This window comes from Hyalella azteca, unplaced genomic scaffold, assembly GCF_000764305.2.
Source record: "Hyalella azteca isolate HAZT.00-mixed unplaced genomic scaffold, Hazt_2.0.2 contig212, whole genome shotgun sequence".
Taxonomy (NCBI): Eukaryota; Metazoa; Arthropoda; class Malacostraca; order Amphipoda; family Hyalellidae; genus Hyalella; species Hyalella azteca.
This window is the reverse complement of record NW_025930568.1, coordinates 241,218-257,455: the sequence shown is the minus strand read 5'-3', so window position 1 is coordinate 257,455 and position 16,238 is coordinate 241,218. Positions and strand designations below refer to the sequence as shown.

Genomic DNA, 16,238 nt, shown 5'->3' with positions numbered 1-16,238 from the left:
ATGCGGGTGAAGATACTAATGAGAGCGTCGAGATAGAAACATGCAAGCAAGACGATATATCTGAGAACGATGAAATCATAAAAGAAACGAAAGAAATCGTAAGTGATGTGCAGAACGTCAAAGTAGAAATGAACAAGCAATCTGAAAAATATGACAGCGTTTCAATCGTGGAAGAAACAGAAACGATCGAGTGTGATGTACAGCGCAAAGAAACAGAAACGATCGAGTGTGATGTACAGCGCATCGAAGAAAAAATTAGCCAAAAATTTGAAAAATCTGAGAACGTTTCAATCGTGGAAGAAACTAAAGAGATCGGTAGTGAAGTACATCGCGTCGAAATGGAAATGAGCGAGCAATCTGAAAAATATGAGAGCGCTTTAATTGTGGAAAAAACACAAGAGGTCGATGGTGATATACAGCGCGTTGAAGTAGAAAGCAAACAATCACTAGAATCTGAGAGCTTGTCTGTGATGACAGTAAAAAAGTGTGAATATGGCTCTTCCACCAAAGAATCCAAAGAGGTTGAAACGAATGAGGAAACTTCCGCAATCGAAACTTCAGTGACCGAAATCTCTTCAAGTGAAGTTGTAGAGCATCACTATGAAGAATCTCAAGCTCTTGTTCTAACTGAAACTCGAAACAGCTCTGATACAAATGCTGTTGCCGCCATTGGTGAGCAGACTCAGCAAGCTGTAAAAACAGCGGATTCAGAAGAAGCTAGCGACTCCACGAAAAAGAAAATAGCAACGGCACCTAGAAGCGGTGGTCGCGTAAGCCGCAGGAGAAGCCCGACGAAGCCTTCGTCATCACGCCGAAGAATTTCTCGACCTGGTAAACTTGATTCTCAGGGTGGAGGTGCAAGGGTGGTTTAAAGTTTAGTCTTTTAGGCTCATATCATTGTCGGCCTTTCTCTACAAATAATCATTTATTATTTCTTAAATAGAATTACTGAAAACACTTATTATTACTTCTTATTTTATGGTACTTTTATACTTTTAGTTGTTTATAAAGGGTTTAAAATTTATAGTGTGTGGGGCTTTTTCTGCGCGTATTCGGTACCGATCGATGAGAGGTGCAGTGGTAGGACTTCTGCTTATTTCCTAGGTGATCTGATGGGTATGGCTGCTGCATGCGATTCTCGTACAACATGTTATTTTTCAAAATCGTTTGTATTACCGATATCTTATTTTACCACACAGCAGTCATATTTAATTTGGTTATAGCTTGTTCTGATTTTCGTAACTTATCCTTACTGTTGGCATTTGCTTGCTGGAATCAATCAATTGATGATAAAATTTCGTATGTATGAACAGTCAATCACACGGCGCAACCGAAAAAATAGCAGGATAAATTTTATCAATTTATAAAAAATATGTCACTCTGAGTCTGATCGTGAATATTAACATATTTTTATTATTCTGAAGTGGGAATTTGCATTGCAATTTTTTTCATCGTCATCAATAGATCTGCGTCATTCGGAGTACCAATTAATCTATCCCATGGACGTTTGCCCGTTCAAGGAGGAGCTTCAACTAATGAAATGAAATTACAAAAATCAAGTTGAATAAAAGATCCAAAAATCACTAAAATGTGGTCTGAAAGTATGGTATGGTCTAGATAATAAATTTATACACGAACTGAACAGAAGCAAATTAACGCCTACTATATAACCGCGAATATGCGCAATAGAGCGTTTTTTTTTCATTCTAAAATGCGAGCGTTTCGCATTGACGGTGAGATGACTGAGAAAATCGTGGTGTCATACTCATGGTTTAGCATAATTTTGCGCTGGTAGATTAAATTTTATCCTGTCGACGATTATTTCTTGGTTCTTTATGATAAAATATTGTTATGAAGAAAATACGTTCATTTTCGTTCACTCATTTCCTTCGCTGACTAAATGCACCTATGTTCTATGTAGGCAATGTTATTTCGTTTGATTTCTTCCCTTTCTACAAATTCTTCTCCATAACATTTTTTGGCAGTCATTATTTTTAACAAGTTTTGTCTTAAAAGAATTGTGTCCGCATACTAATTTCGTAACCCTTCCTCCCACAGAAGAGGGCCACGACAGCGGCGTCGACGAGACAACACAGTCACAGGTAAGATCTATTTTCGCCTATTCATAATATTTACGAATATTCTATAATTTTTAAGTTCTAGATCCAAATAAATGTATAATTTTACTCCCTACTTGGTCACTCTGGCTTGCTGCGTATCCGTATTCGCTTAAATTAGATTTTTGGTTGGGCTCTTCAGAAAATTTCTTGATTCTTACCTCTTATGTCGTGGTATCGTGGAATTGCTTGTCTATACCATTTATTGTGACATCTGTATTTTTTTCAATATGCCTTTCATTTTATTTTTAAATTATTTTCTCAAGTCTCTGATCAATAGTCATTATTATGAATGAAGAGGATTGTCAGCCCATTATCGACAGTCGTTTTTTTTGGTTTCACAGTGAATTACAACAAAGAAATCGAATTTAATTTATAAGGTATGAATTTCCACGTTATATCTAAATTTATGGTGTTGATAGGTTGAAATTAATCAAGACCTCATTATTTAGTGAAGGAAAAATACAAAGTGCGAATGTTTACAAAATACAAAAATTAATTAATTAAGTAATTTTATTAGCTTAAATTTTGTGAAATTTCAATATTGAATTTTCAACTGGAGAAGTTTTTCATTCATTCAATAACCTGTCAAAATGAATGGCGTTTCATCTGAGTTTTCATAGAGACCAACGATCGAATCAAGGAACAGGGCTGCCAGATGGCCTAGAAAACGGCCAAGTCCGCAAACAAAAAAGGCCAAAAATGCGTATAACTAGTACTACTAAATATACTAGTATATTTGTAAGATACGGTGTAAAAATTCATTTTTTTGCAGTTTTTACAATTTAATTGGGAAGTACCCGTATCAGAAATTTTAACCGGCTAATGCAATTAAAAAAAATAAATCGCGGAATTTGTCCGGAAAAATGACCGTCTGGCAGCCCTATCAAGGACTTTAACTTTCATCAATCAAGTACGTGACGAGCTGAAGCGTGCACATCGTTGGCTCGTAACGCGCCATACAGCAGCCCGAATGCTGGCTATAGTATTGCTGTCGGCACGCAACCATTACGACTTTCAATTTTCCTGCTGTGAACGTGATACCGATAAACGTCTATAGATGAATATTAAGAGCAGACGTGTTAGCACACATATCATAATTTAGTCGGCATTCCCATACTGGAATGTACATATTTATGTTATACGCTTATTTTAATATATATAACCTATCAAAGATCCTCAAAGGCAAAGATCCTCAAAGGGCAAAGAGATCCTCTTCGCCGCTCGTATACACAATAATTTATGATCAATCCGCCTTATTTCCAACGTGACTCATCTTCTGTATGCTATTGATGACCTCGTCGCTTTATAGTCAAGCGAGGAAACGTCTAGAATTTTGATGGGGTTGGAGCAGTTGTTACCCAATCAATCACGATTGTGCTCGAATGAACTTGAAATTAAAGTTTTAAAACTAACATACTTACTATTTACAAATAATTATGCTTTAATGTTTCGACAACTATTTACACTTGACACGAAAATTCACCGTTTTGTTTTGAACATATTTTTACGCCACAGAACCATCCGCACTCATTTGGAATTCGCAAAACGTGTGGCGAAAAAAACTTTACCTATGTCAACAACAAGAAGAGTTCTATTGAATGCTTAAATAAATCTGACGGGACTGTGAATAAAGTAACGATGGTCTCTGATGCTAAAACGCCGCGACTGCGTTCTTCAGACCAAAACGTAAACGAATCTTGCACCGAAACGGTCTCCAGCCAATCTAGCATCGAGTCGAACTCCTTCGTAAAAAGTTCGATTGAAAGATCTAAGAGGTTTGAAGCAAAATCGAGCATTCCAGGTGGGAAATTTCTGAGGAGCCTCTCAGTCGGCAAAAAGATGGATTCCACCCAGTCGGTAAACGATGGTAATGAAGTCAAGGTGGAGAAATTGAATAAGAAGCCCACTAAGAGCTATAGCGAATTTTTTTCAAGTTTGTTTACAAAGTCACCGAGGTCTAGTGACTTCAAATTTACGAGCTCCCAATGCGGTAGCACTTCCCCAGACCAAGGGATGAGCTCTTCGATGGGTTCTGAGGAAGAGTCGATTGGATCATTGGCCGGTTTGCAGGCATCATCACCAATGACAAATGATGTCCGACCTGGTATTGATAGCGTTGGAGTGCAGTCATCTGATAATCAATTCGTTGATCAAAAAGTAACTACAACTGTGGATAAAATAGAGGAGAAAATACCGGAATCGCCTATAGGCTCGCAAGTCGTCACTATCCAAATGCCGGGCCCACCTAATGATGGGTCAAAAGTACGTGTGAACAAAGGGTACAAGAACTTTGACCCTATGACGGAATCTGTCTATTATAAATTGGTCCACTCGACTCCTGCAATTCCAGATGAAGATGTAATCAAGAACAGTCACCTCGTTGTATCTTCAGCTTCGGTATTCGACACCTCTACTGATCCGCATGATATAAAAATAACGCCAGCACGAACTGCTCCTACTGTCTTCAGTCTTCTTTCTTCTCCGAATACTGATCAGCAACCCATTCGACATCATTTGGATGATCTGGGCAAAAATGACGGCTACTCTTCATCCGGGACCATTAAGGTTAGTCATCGAAGCGCATACAACGCCATGACGACTGCCGTGTATAATACCTCTCATGTAAACACGGTAGAGAAGAGCGGAACAGGCGGTAAAAAATCGGCGAAGGAATTTGTTGCGAATGTTGACCAGCTTCAAAAACTGCTACCGCTTAAGGGAAATAGCCTGAAATTAAATGAAAAGCCTGTTAAGAATTCGACAACATTATTCGACAAGCATGCAAGTCTAATCTCCGAAGCTAAAGAAGATGGTAATAAGCAAAATAATTTTGCAAAGCATTATGAAAAGAGTGGTCGACGCTCACGTGTTGCTGATCAAAGGAATACCTCCGAGGGGGACGGGAGCTCTGCTAAAATCTGCAGTCGTTGGGAAGGAAGTGCCGGCAGACCAACACCACCACCGAACGGGGTCGGTAGAATGCGCCCTGCAGTGGAAAGCTCTCCGGCTTACGAGTCGGCCAGCTCCCCGGAGATTCTGTCTCCTGGAAAAGGATTCAGAAAAATCGCTGGCGAGAAACAAGAAGTAAAATATCGTGCAGAGACCCAGGTTTTTCGTGTAGGCGCTAGTAAAATTGAAGTCTCGGAAAAGGAAATTGAGAAGAATAACCTACTAAAAAAATCAGCGAATGTCGCTGCGAGCAGTAAGTCGCGTGAAATTACTGTCGGAAATAAAATAAACAATAAGACAGGACGTGAAAAAATTCGCACTCGTGCAATGGATTCAACCAAACCTCAAGTGCATGGAAAAGTTTTGGCTGGAATAAACTGTGAAACAAACTTGATTGTGAAAGACGATGGCCGAAATAAAACCACCGAGACTAGCAATGGTTCCAAAATGATTGCTGAAAATGAGCGTGAAAATTGCGAAGTAACCGAGGTTTGTGTTCGCAAGTCCATGTACAAGATGGGGGGCAATCAAGTAGCGGGCACTAGATTCTTTACGGCCCCTGCTTCGGTGCCGGAGAAACGAGCTAAAGTACCTCGAAACGGGGAGTTCAAAACCAGTGAGTATATAAAATCTGGTACTGATTCAAAGAAAACAAAGATTGACGCACGTGGAGATAGCAAGAAAGCTTCGGCGGTCGACGCTTCCACCACGTCCACCTCGCTAAACAAAGAGGGTAATGTGAAGAACGCCGTAGTAGATACTTCAAACATGATGAACGTTGCCAACGAACTGAAGTTTGTTGAACTGCCGTCTAACCAATCCCATCTTCGTGGTCGAACATCCCGCTCTGTGCCGCCGGTTGGTCACCAAAGTTACAGTTTTTTCCATCGTTCCAAGTCCTCTGGCATCGTTATTTATCTCGCAAAATATATGCACCATATTCATATTGGTACACGATTAGAAGGAATAAAACCGCATCATTGTTTCACCAGTATAATTGGCACATTTGAATATGAAATCAGTTTGTTGTATGGGTAAACAAAAAAATTATGGTGAGCGTATAGAAATATTTATGAAACGAAACTTGAGTATCTCTCGGATTTCAATCGACTTGTTCATTTTGCGTCGACTTATTTTACGAGTATGTCTCCACTTTTGGTTAATATTGTATGTAAATTAAGCGCAAATATATCCGTATTTCACGGAAAGTTCTCTTCTCTACCTCCATATCTTACACACATTCAGATAGAATGAGGAAATTGAACTCACAACAGGTTTTTTGATTTCGTTCAATCACCGTAGATTTTACTCGCTCACTGCAGCCACACTTCGAACTGAAAACCCTGGAGTGTGTGATTACCCCCACAACCGTTATCATGGACCTCGTTCTGCAAGTGGCAAGTTTAACCGCATTAATAAGTTTACTATAATGCTAACTTTGTTGAAAACTATGCTGCTGAAAACCAATGTACGCACACTTGACCTCGTACGATGGGTGCTTTTTTGGTAGTACTTGTAACAATTTGAGTTTGCGAAGTCTGATCGGAATCCGCAGTAGAGTTGCTAGCGTTACGTAAAGCTTGTATATTCTTTGAGAAGACCACTTCTGCAGCATATATCAAATTTTTCCAAGGAAACAATTTCGCCTTGTAGTTGATTTAATTTCTGCACTGATGTAGGGGTTTGGTCAAAATAGTATTATTTCAAAAAAACTTTCTTATGGCTGAATTGAAATACTCGTTGTGCGACACCGTGACCTGACTCTAAAATCCCTCTGTGGCCTTCTCATTTAAGCCATCGCGTGTTCTTTCTTATCGTTCTTGACGGCCCCATATGAGCCCTGGGATCAAGTGATCCATTTCTCCAGCCCCTCCCTGATAAAATGTTCCGTCCTCAAAAATTTACAAGGCCCACACTTTCGTTGGTCTTGAGCTAGGGCGTACAATGTGAATGAAAAAGAGCATGTCACCTTGGTCAATTCATAATTGTCTGAATTACTTCGCCCATCAGATTGTCCACCAACTTGAAAATATTTTTCGTGTGTTTGCCTTATTATTTGTATTACCTCCACGCGATGTCACTATTAGCTTAAAATTTCTTCATCTCAATCTATAATTAAATTACAATTATATGTCGATGTTATACAGCAATGAAAAAACTTCTATATACTTAAATAACATTTAGTTGCGGTTAGGATTTTGAGAAATCATTCCATGTATCGATGGCTTATCGCCTTTTCATGAGAGAAAAAAAAATTCACATGCCAACAAGTGCCTGAGCTCTTTCGGCCTCAGCAGGGGTTTGTGTGTAACTTTGCCAGCTCGTTGAAATTATTATTTTAATATCAAACATCAATAAAGTTAAATTTTGCCTAGCCTTGAATCCAGCTTGAGACTCCAGCACACGATTTTAGGACTCCAGATATCTTGTTTGTCAAGTCTCGGTCTATGCGCTCAGATTTCACTAAATGACAAATTGAATTTCATGCCTTGCAATTTTCCATGTGAATCTCCGTATAACAGATTTTGCTTGAATTACATAATCCATTCCATTCCATAATTTACAAATTTCCTGTTTAATGTTTTACTTAAGAAAAATGTTTTCAAGTCCAAACAAGGACTCAGCCATCTTGCCGCAATTTGCAGCAAAATTATCCATGCGAGATTGAAACGATGGGGATTAATTGTCATACCACATACAAGAAATCCTGTGCACTTTATATAATGCTGAGCTCAGTACGTGGCATTCACTCAATTGTTTTGCGATCCCAGTGTGTTATTATTGAGTAAAAATGTGTACTAAACGTTTACGTTTACCAATTATAGCGTTATTGGATTCCAACATGGAGTAATAATGTGCACTCAAAGTTTACCTATTATAGCGTTATTGATTTGCAACGTCACTCAACGTTCACCCGTTTGTATTATTGAATAGCGATGTACGTAAGCTCAATGTTCATCCATCAGCTGTTCACGTCGTAGTTCTGGCACGCATGAGTCATATCCGTTGAGAATCGTGTTGACTCGTAGCCTTTATTTAATATCTTTACCTGTATTGGACCTCAATTGTACCTACCGCTGCTTACGTGTTTTATTCTGTAAACTTGTAATAATTTGAGTTTTCTTCCTTTTAATTGTTGCTCTCTTACTAGAAATAGGTAGTTAGTTGTTGGCAAAATTCATTTTGTCGGCTTTAGCTCTAGACAAGACTCAATGACTTGATAATGTGTTGGCAACACTTGAAGTTCTGTTTTCAATTAAAATTTCTTCCTTGGATTTTTCTCCAATATTCGTCAACGGAATTGCAAGATTAAAAGTTTAAGTGACAAAATATTGCTCTTCATTGAACTTAGTGTGCTAAATCTAATATTTATTATATTGCATAGAGTTTTTACAGGGTTTATCCCAATGCAAACAAGTGTTAAAGCTCAATTAAAATGCGTTCCCAAGCCATGCTGCCATGTCCACGTTGTACATTTGTTTTCGGCAATTCCGTTCCGTTCGCGTCGTGAAGGAAATATCCCACTTTTAAAACCAATCATCTCCAGTATCACAAACTTAAAAAAACAAAATTGAGTCTTTTCATTTCCAAATGACTGTAATTTCTCAGTTTCAGTCTCTCTCCGAATGTAAATGACTGTAATTTCTCTAAAATTTAGATTAATTTCCTCTGACGAGAAAACCAATCTCTTGCAAAAAGCCATTTATGAATTTAATGTACTATGTAGTCATAGCGGCAGGCACTGACCGAACTCTGGCAATGGTGGGCAGAATGGCGAGAGTTCGTCACCACCAAAGGGCGGGCGCGCGTCGCCCCGCAAACGACAGCCTCGCTCTGTAGACCCGTCCCCCATGAAGAGGCTAGGGCAACCCACCGCGGCCTCGGTAGAAAGAAAGAGTAAGTTTTTGACGAACAATCTTCCTCAAATTGTAAAATAATATTGAAATAAGTCAAGGAAAGTACTCGATTTTAATTGAGTTAAGACATTTCTAACTTTAATATTTATAAATCCCATCAAATTATGTGATTTCGCACAAAAACTCAAAATTCGCGTGCAAATCTTAGCAATACCGCAAATGGTTTGCATGTAAATAATATTGAGATTTGATTGTAAATAATATTAGATTATTTGCATGTAAATAATATTAGAACGATAAGGACATTTCATTAATTTAATTAGGTTTTATTCATATTGAGATCTTGTAAATAATCGCACAGCATGTCGGCTAAATTTCAATGCTTCTCACATTAACGTTCCAGTTTTCTTTCGTTAAAATGTGCAATGATGTGTCTTTTTCGCTTGTCGTGTAGATCCACCCAACCTTATTACAGCATAAAAAGTCACTTTATTAATGAAGGTATATATTATAATTAAAATATTTAACTTCATGAGCAGCTGAAGGCTGATTATTTCACTTGTACTCCTACAGAAGTGCCGATGAATAAGGTCGAAGTGGGCAAGTCTGCAAGTCCAAACCTGAAGCAAGTGAAGTCGAAGATTGGTTCCCTGGACAACACGACCTACAGGCCTGGTGGCGGTAACGTCAAGATCGAGAGCAAGAAGCTGGACTATTCGCGAGCGTCCAGTCGCATCACGGCCAAGAACGAGGAGTACAAGCCCCGCGGTGGCGACAAAAAGGTGAAGATAAAACTGAAAATTTGCGTCGAAGGTCAACCTTTAGCGAGAGTGATATCATGAAGGGTAACTTAAAATTTCCTCAAAAGAAGGACCATCAAGGGTTTAGGGTAACTTAAATTTCCGTACACGAACGACCATCATGGGGTTTAGGGTAACTTAAAAGTTTCACACAAGAACGACCATTAAGGGTTTATCGTAACTTAAAATATCCGCACAAGGACGATGTTCGTGGGTTTAGGGTAACTTATTATTTCCGCACATGAACGACCATCAAGGGTTTAGGGTAACTGAAAATTTCCACACATGAACGCCCACCACATTGCCTGGTTTCCATTTAAGGAATAATATTAGTATTTCTCTGACAATTATTAATCACCACTGGAGTGATATGTAATAAGAAAATGAACATTTAAAGAAATAGTTTTTTTGGTTGTATTAACAGTACCTACTTTATTAGTATTACAAGTTTTCAATATTCAAAGTTCCAAGAGTAAGACAAATGCTTAGAATTGCTTATAATTTTTTGATGTATCCTCAGAAAGGATGATTTCTGTGTATTTTTCTGTGTCCCTCCTACAATAGGTTAAGACGAGACCGTGGTAAAAAGTTTAGATAGTCAGAATTGTAAAATTAATGCCAGTATATACAATAAACACATGAAGGTGAAATGTGCCACAGTGAGTACATGCATGGTTGGTTTGTATAGCTTCATGTTTTTTCCTAAGATCTTTTCCCATGCTCGATGTTTGAAGAATAAACTTTATCTCGAGCACTGAAGAACGTCAATTAAGAATCATTTCCTGAAACTTGTGATCCTAGGATTTAGAAAAATTTTAATATCAAGTCTCTCTTTTCGCTTCTTCTCTGACTCAACAGTACAAGCACAAAGGTTTCAAGGGCTTAAATATGCATAATTTTCCGTTTTTTTTCGCTAAAAGGTCAGAGGAATTTATTTGTAATGTATGATTACAGAATAACTTAAGATCTAACGCTTACATCGAAAAGAGTCTTTCTTTCTCCCTGTGAGGTCGCCTTGTTAATGCACAATCATAAACACCTAAATTTCAATTGAAAATTTTTACCTATTTAAATTTACTCGAAATATAATATTGTTTATCCGTCACAGATTGAGTCGCAGAAGCTGAAGTGGAACGCGCAGAGCAAAGTCGGGTCTCTGGAGAACACGTCTCACAAAGCAGGCGGCGGCGCTAAGAAAATCGAGACCCAAAAACTGAATTTTAAAGACTCGGCCCAGTCAAAAGTTGGCTCCCGGGACAACATCAAACACAAGGCGGGGGGCGGCGATGTCCAGGTGAGACAACGACTTCTCTTCTTTTGGTCCTTAGTTTAATTTTTACAAACACTTTCGTAACAAATATTAATATTTTTGGAGAATGATCATGTTTACAAAAAATTATTTTATGTCTCGGAAATTTTGTAGGCATGTTAAAATTTTACAGAACTGTAACAAATTTTCAATGTTTGAAAGTGCTTTGGAAACTCCTTCATGACCGGGATTTATTTATAGAAGTATAATTTTCTGATACTAATACCATAGTACGTTTATTATTTTAATACATAAATGAGGGCTGTGGGGCTGAAAAAATCTAGCTTTTAAATGCTGATTTCGTGTTTCAAATTAAATAGAATCCACTTACAATTCTGAAACAGTGTACTGCATTTGACACTTTAATCCATCTAAGTTCTGTCTCGCGTATTTTTCATGTAACTCAAACCAAAAATTCTCTTTTTCATCAACGTCATCGAAATTGAGCAGAACCCAAAAGTAAGTTTGAATGACCCTCCAAAAGAAGGTTTTGATGGTTTGTACTGGGGCTGTTTGTTAATTGCCTAGCTGCTAGTGTGGCATCTGAGCAAAAAGCCTGCCAATATATAGCGCGTATTGAGTACGTTTGTAACCATATAAGCCGCACCAGCAGCACAGTTTTGCGATATGGAGTGGAATTCAGTCGCATCCAACGGTGGGTTTCTGCAGAGCCATTATCTTCAGAACCCGTGGAGTGAGAAGCACGAATTTGACTGAAACTCTTATTACTGTCCAAGGTACGAGAGTTACAAAGAGATGTGGCACAACCTGATGAATAGTGCATTACAATGGCTACCCGTCGTTCCGTCATGAACTGGGCCTCATCTCGTTTATAATGTCTTGACTATAATGGTGTAGTATACGTACGTTGAACTCTTAACCTGATAATCTGGCTCCAGATTTCGTATATATTCTGCTCACAAGTGGTTCGTTGGTGTTTAGCATGTAAGTTATTTTAAGTTTGTGCTTGATTTTTATAATTTCGACCTGTAATCACACACTCATCCAGCACATACAATTTTGTGACATCACTCAAGTAACTTGCTGACACGTACTGTTGTCTCACTCGGACACGAAATTGATTTACTCATTGGCACTTCAGTATCGTTTGATGCTTCCAAGTTATTTTCCCAAGTGACTCGTATAGTTTGGATGCAAAAAATTTCCGAACTGTTCTATCCTGGATTTTAGATGAAATTAATCATGAAATATGTTGTACAACCACACCATTTTAGCAACATAATTGGCTCGCACGTCGATCCAAATCCTGACTGTGATTTTCATGGAGGTATCTATATAGTTTAATACATTGTAGATGGAGAAGCTTCATATATCAAAATATTTCTGCAATAACGGGTACGGTCACTCATCCATTTGAGTAAAAAGTAATTGTTTTTAAAATATAATGAAACTACAGACAACAAACAAATGCATATGATTCAGACATTATTATTAAAATTTATTGTCATGCATTGATTTCAATATTGACGAATCTTTTCAGGGTTGCCATACTGAGTTCTAGTTATTTATTTTCATTGGGTTCCATGATTCATTCCATGAAATTTAAGGTTTTGCTTTGATTGCGGTCACGTAATATTCCAGCTGAATAGTCGCATGTCATTCTGGAGTATATTATTTAGATTTGATTTTAATTTTTAATTTATTCGAATGGTATCAATTTTTCGGTCGTGATAGCTGGTATGGATACAAATTAGATCTCGAATCGCTGAAAGTGGTACAAATATCTCGTTTTATGTGTATTTCTTGGTTGCATTGCAATGTTTCATTATTTCATGTGATTATTTAAAGTGGACCTTTAAAGTGGACTCATTCTTTCGTATTAATTCTATCCAATACTAAGCTATAATTCGTTCAAAAATACGTACTGAATTGATAAACTTCTCATGCGGATTTTAAAGACCTCAAAAAAAAAAATATTGCCCTGGTTCATCTCTAGCCGAAAAATTTGTTGAGGATAAAATATAGTAGTTTTATGCTATAATTTTATTGCTATTGTATGATAAAGCCGCACTTGCCGCTGCTGCTGATGCAGTGGCGTCTCCATCGTTTATCAACATGAACATGATGCAAACGCTCATATTAAGCACCGTGGTCGCTTCTTTAGCTTTTTATTCGATTGATGTATCTTTTTGTACAACAATTATTCGCAACGGCTTTACCGGTAAACTATATTATACCAGCAATTAGATTTCCGAGATTCTGTGGATCCCACGCAGCATTATTTACGTCAAAATCGTCCACGAAAAATACCATAAAATTTCTATAAAATTGTTTAAAGAACAATCAAAACCTTTAGTTTTTCACTTTAACATTACCAAATATTAAAAAAAGGTTATTAAAATCTTCAAATATTAAAACATGGATTTAAAGCCACAGGGCCGAATATTCTCTGTTCGTTCATTTCCTACCAGAGTGATGTTTATGCTGTGGGGTGCAGGGTTTCGGAAGCCTTTATACACAGTGAGCAGCACGCGATGCTTGCGCCTCTTGCTTTGACGAACTGTGGCGTGTAACTAAGCCGTTCATATTCGTTGTAAAATGATTATTTTGCCGATAAATTGCATTTTTATTAACTTATAAAATATTCTATTAAATTTTATTGTCTTCATACATTCGTTGAAAGTTGAATTTTTCGGGCGTGAAAGTAAATTGTCACGTATTTATGAGTGAATTTTCTAAAAATTTTAACTTTCAGTCTGTACGGCAGCAATTAAATTTTATTTTAACGGCTAAAGTTCATTTCGTTTGTATGACGTCAAAGGCGGAGGTCACCCAACCAATACATGCGGGTAGTCTAGCATCTATTTGCACATCACGTACAATAGCATGAATGTATATTGGACGTGCAGATCCAAGAGCAACGACTTGACTTCAAAGAAAAAGCAAGTAGCAAAGTTGGCAGCTTGAAGAACGTAACCCATCGGCCAGGTGGTGGTGACAAGAAGATTTTTGACGACAAAGAATATCTTCGGCAGCGAAGTAGCGAGTGTGGTTCGCCTTGTAAAACACCATCCAGTGTCCCAGGGTCTGTGTGTAGTGCGTCTAGACCAGAGGTAAGTCACTGTAATCCTTCAATTGTCTTGCATTTTTTACCGGAAAAAAATAATAAAAATGCCTCTTACAAATTGCTTCTCTGTCTTTCAAAGAGATTTCAAGTGGGTGAGTAATGAGCATGTTATAGCACTTGCCAGCTTGGTCACTTCAGTATATTTAGTCGCAATCGGTAATCTACTTTTGAAAGTAGAATCACCTCCGTAAAAATTGATACTTTCGAATATTTTTACAAGCTTGTATTGCTACTATATGCTAAAATTACAAACTTTCTTGTGGACCTAAAATAATGAAATGCTTCATCGATTCTGTGTGATAATTATAGAATTGACGAATTCAATTTCCTGTAAAAGAAAGCTTTAACATGATAATAGGATTCACCAATCCTGCTCTTTTCACTTTAGACGCATGAATTGCACCGCGCTAATTATTTATTGTTCTGCTCTACAGAGCCCCGCTGGAACCAATCCTACATCGCAGGCAAGTAATGCGTACAGAAGTACAGAGATCATTTTAATTTATCTTCCCTGGCCGGCGTAGGAGCCGAACCAGTGGAATGTCCTTCCCACGAACCATCTGCTACTACCTCGCAGATACTCAAAGTTTAAATTTCGGTAACGTCATCTATGTCCAAGTCTTGTGTGACATTGAACTTTAAAGACAATTTTCTTCCAATTTTCAGCTCAAATTTATCTAAACTACTAAGATATTTATTGACACGCTTACTTCTCATGACTCTACGAGAAAAATATTGCATTTTTTTGGGAGTTAAGTCTTCTACTCAATATATACGTCTTAAGTGCTTATTTTTAAAAAAGTATTGTCTTGCGAGTTTTAATTTTATTAATTCAAACTTTCCAGATGTTTGGCGAGCTTTAATTTTATTAATTCAAACTTTTGAAGTTTGAATTAATATAGAAATTCTAATAGAAGTTTGATGTGTGCGATGCTGTCTTGAAGCAACATGCACTTTTAATGATGTTCTTTCGTGGAGCAATCTTCACAAATTTAGGAAAAAGAACATTCTCTATTATTTATGTTTATTTCATTATAATTTCTAACATATATTTAGCTATCGCTAATGAATTAATTATAAATTTATTTGCTTATTATTCGTTGTAAGCGATCGGATATGATGATGTCGATGATGGATTTATAATTCTCATGGTTCGATGTGCAGGCGACCAGCGGCGTGACGTCACCGCAGCCCTCAGAGTCGTAGGCTGGCGCGCCGCCACAAACTCCAGAGACCAGCACGCCTTTTGGACGCGGCCATCTTGGCCTCAGATGGCAGCGTGCTCTTCAGCGTGGATGATGGCCTCAGATGGCTGCGTGCTCTTCAGCGTGGATGATGGCCTCAGATGGCTGCGTGCTCTTCAGCGTGGATGATGGCCTCAGATGGCTGCGTGCTCTTCAGCGTGGATGATGGTCTCGGATGGCTGCGTGCTCTTCAGCGTGGATGATGGTCTCGGATGGCTGCGTGCTCTTCAGCGTGGATGATGGTCTCAGATGGCTGCGTGCTCTTCAGCGTGGATGATAGTCTCGGATGGCTGCGTGCTCTTCAGCGTGGATGATAGTCTCGGATGGCTGCGTGCTCTTCATGGTGGATGATAGTCTCAGATGGCTGCGTGCTTTTCAGCGTGGATGATAGTCTCGGATGGCTGCGTGCTCTTCAGTGTGGATGATAGTCTCAGATGGCTGCGTGCTCAGAGTGGATGAATGCAACCCGTGAAGCTCGAATGCAATTTTCGTTTTTTCTTGTCTCAGTGGCCGGTGATTATAGTTGCTAAACATGTTATTGAAATCGTACTCACACGTACCACATATGACAACTTTGCCAGACGGTTTTTGGTTACTTTGCTTCGAAGAACAACAATAAATGATAGTCCATTGTATAGCTGCGTTGGAAAACAGTCCTCTAAAGAAATGCTTTGCACATAAAGTATATCCTGACATCGGAGGTCGAGGGCATAGCACTTTTTGAAATCGAACTCGATGGTTGAAATTAAAGATATCGCGCCTTGTGTTACAATGACAGCTTCAGAACAAGTCGAGGAAGTTTGAATAAGTATATGTTTTTCACTGATACACATTATCAAAATTTGTGACTATGGCTTTTTTTGTTAATCCG

General features: G+C 38.3%; 1 protein-coding gene across 3 annotated transcripts; it reads left to right on the top strand.

The window, feature by feature from the left end:
• Nucleotides 1–219: 219 nt before the first annotated feature.
• Nucleotides 220–15,745, top strand: LOC108679085 (microtubule-associated protein tau). 3 transcript variants are annotated; one of them, XM_018167608.2, is made up of 9 exons: nucleotides 220–831; nucleotides 2,059–2,102; nucleotides 8,840–8,966; nucleotides 9,500–9,708; nucleotides 10,835–11,020; nucleotides 11,486–11,494; nucleotides 13,906–14,109; nucleotides 14,558–14,587; nucleotides 15,288–15,745. In XM_018167608.2, exons 1-9 carry the CDS (start codon nucleotides 339–341, stop codon nucleotides 15,327–15,329), a joined length of 1,344 nt encoding a protein of 447 aa, XP_018023097.1. In that variant the 5' UTR covers nucleotides 220–338; the 3' UTR covers nucleotides 15,330–15,745. The 3 variants fall into 3 exon arrangements, with proteins under 3 accessions (XP_018023097.1, XP_018023098.1, XP_018023099.1); XM_018167609.2 differs by lacking the exon at nucleotides 11,486–11,494; XM_018167610.2 differs by lacking the exon at nucleotides 13,906–14,109.
• Nucleotides 15,746–16,238: the final 493 nt, after the last annotated feature.

Coding starts and splice junctions, on each gene's coding strand:
- LOC108679085 (XM_018167608.2), top strand. CDS start 339: ATGGAAATGAGCGAGCAATCTGAAAAATATGAGAGCGCTTTAATTGTG. Junction 2,103..8,839: donor ACGAGACAACACAGTCACAG/GTAAGATCTATT, acceptor AATGGTGGGCAG/AATGGCGAGAGTTCGTCACC. Junction 14,588..15,287: donor GAACCAATCCTACATCGCAG/GCAAGTAATGCG, acceptor TTCGATGTGCAG/GCGACCAGCGGCGTGACGTC.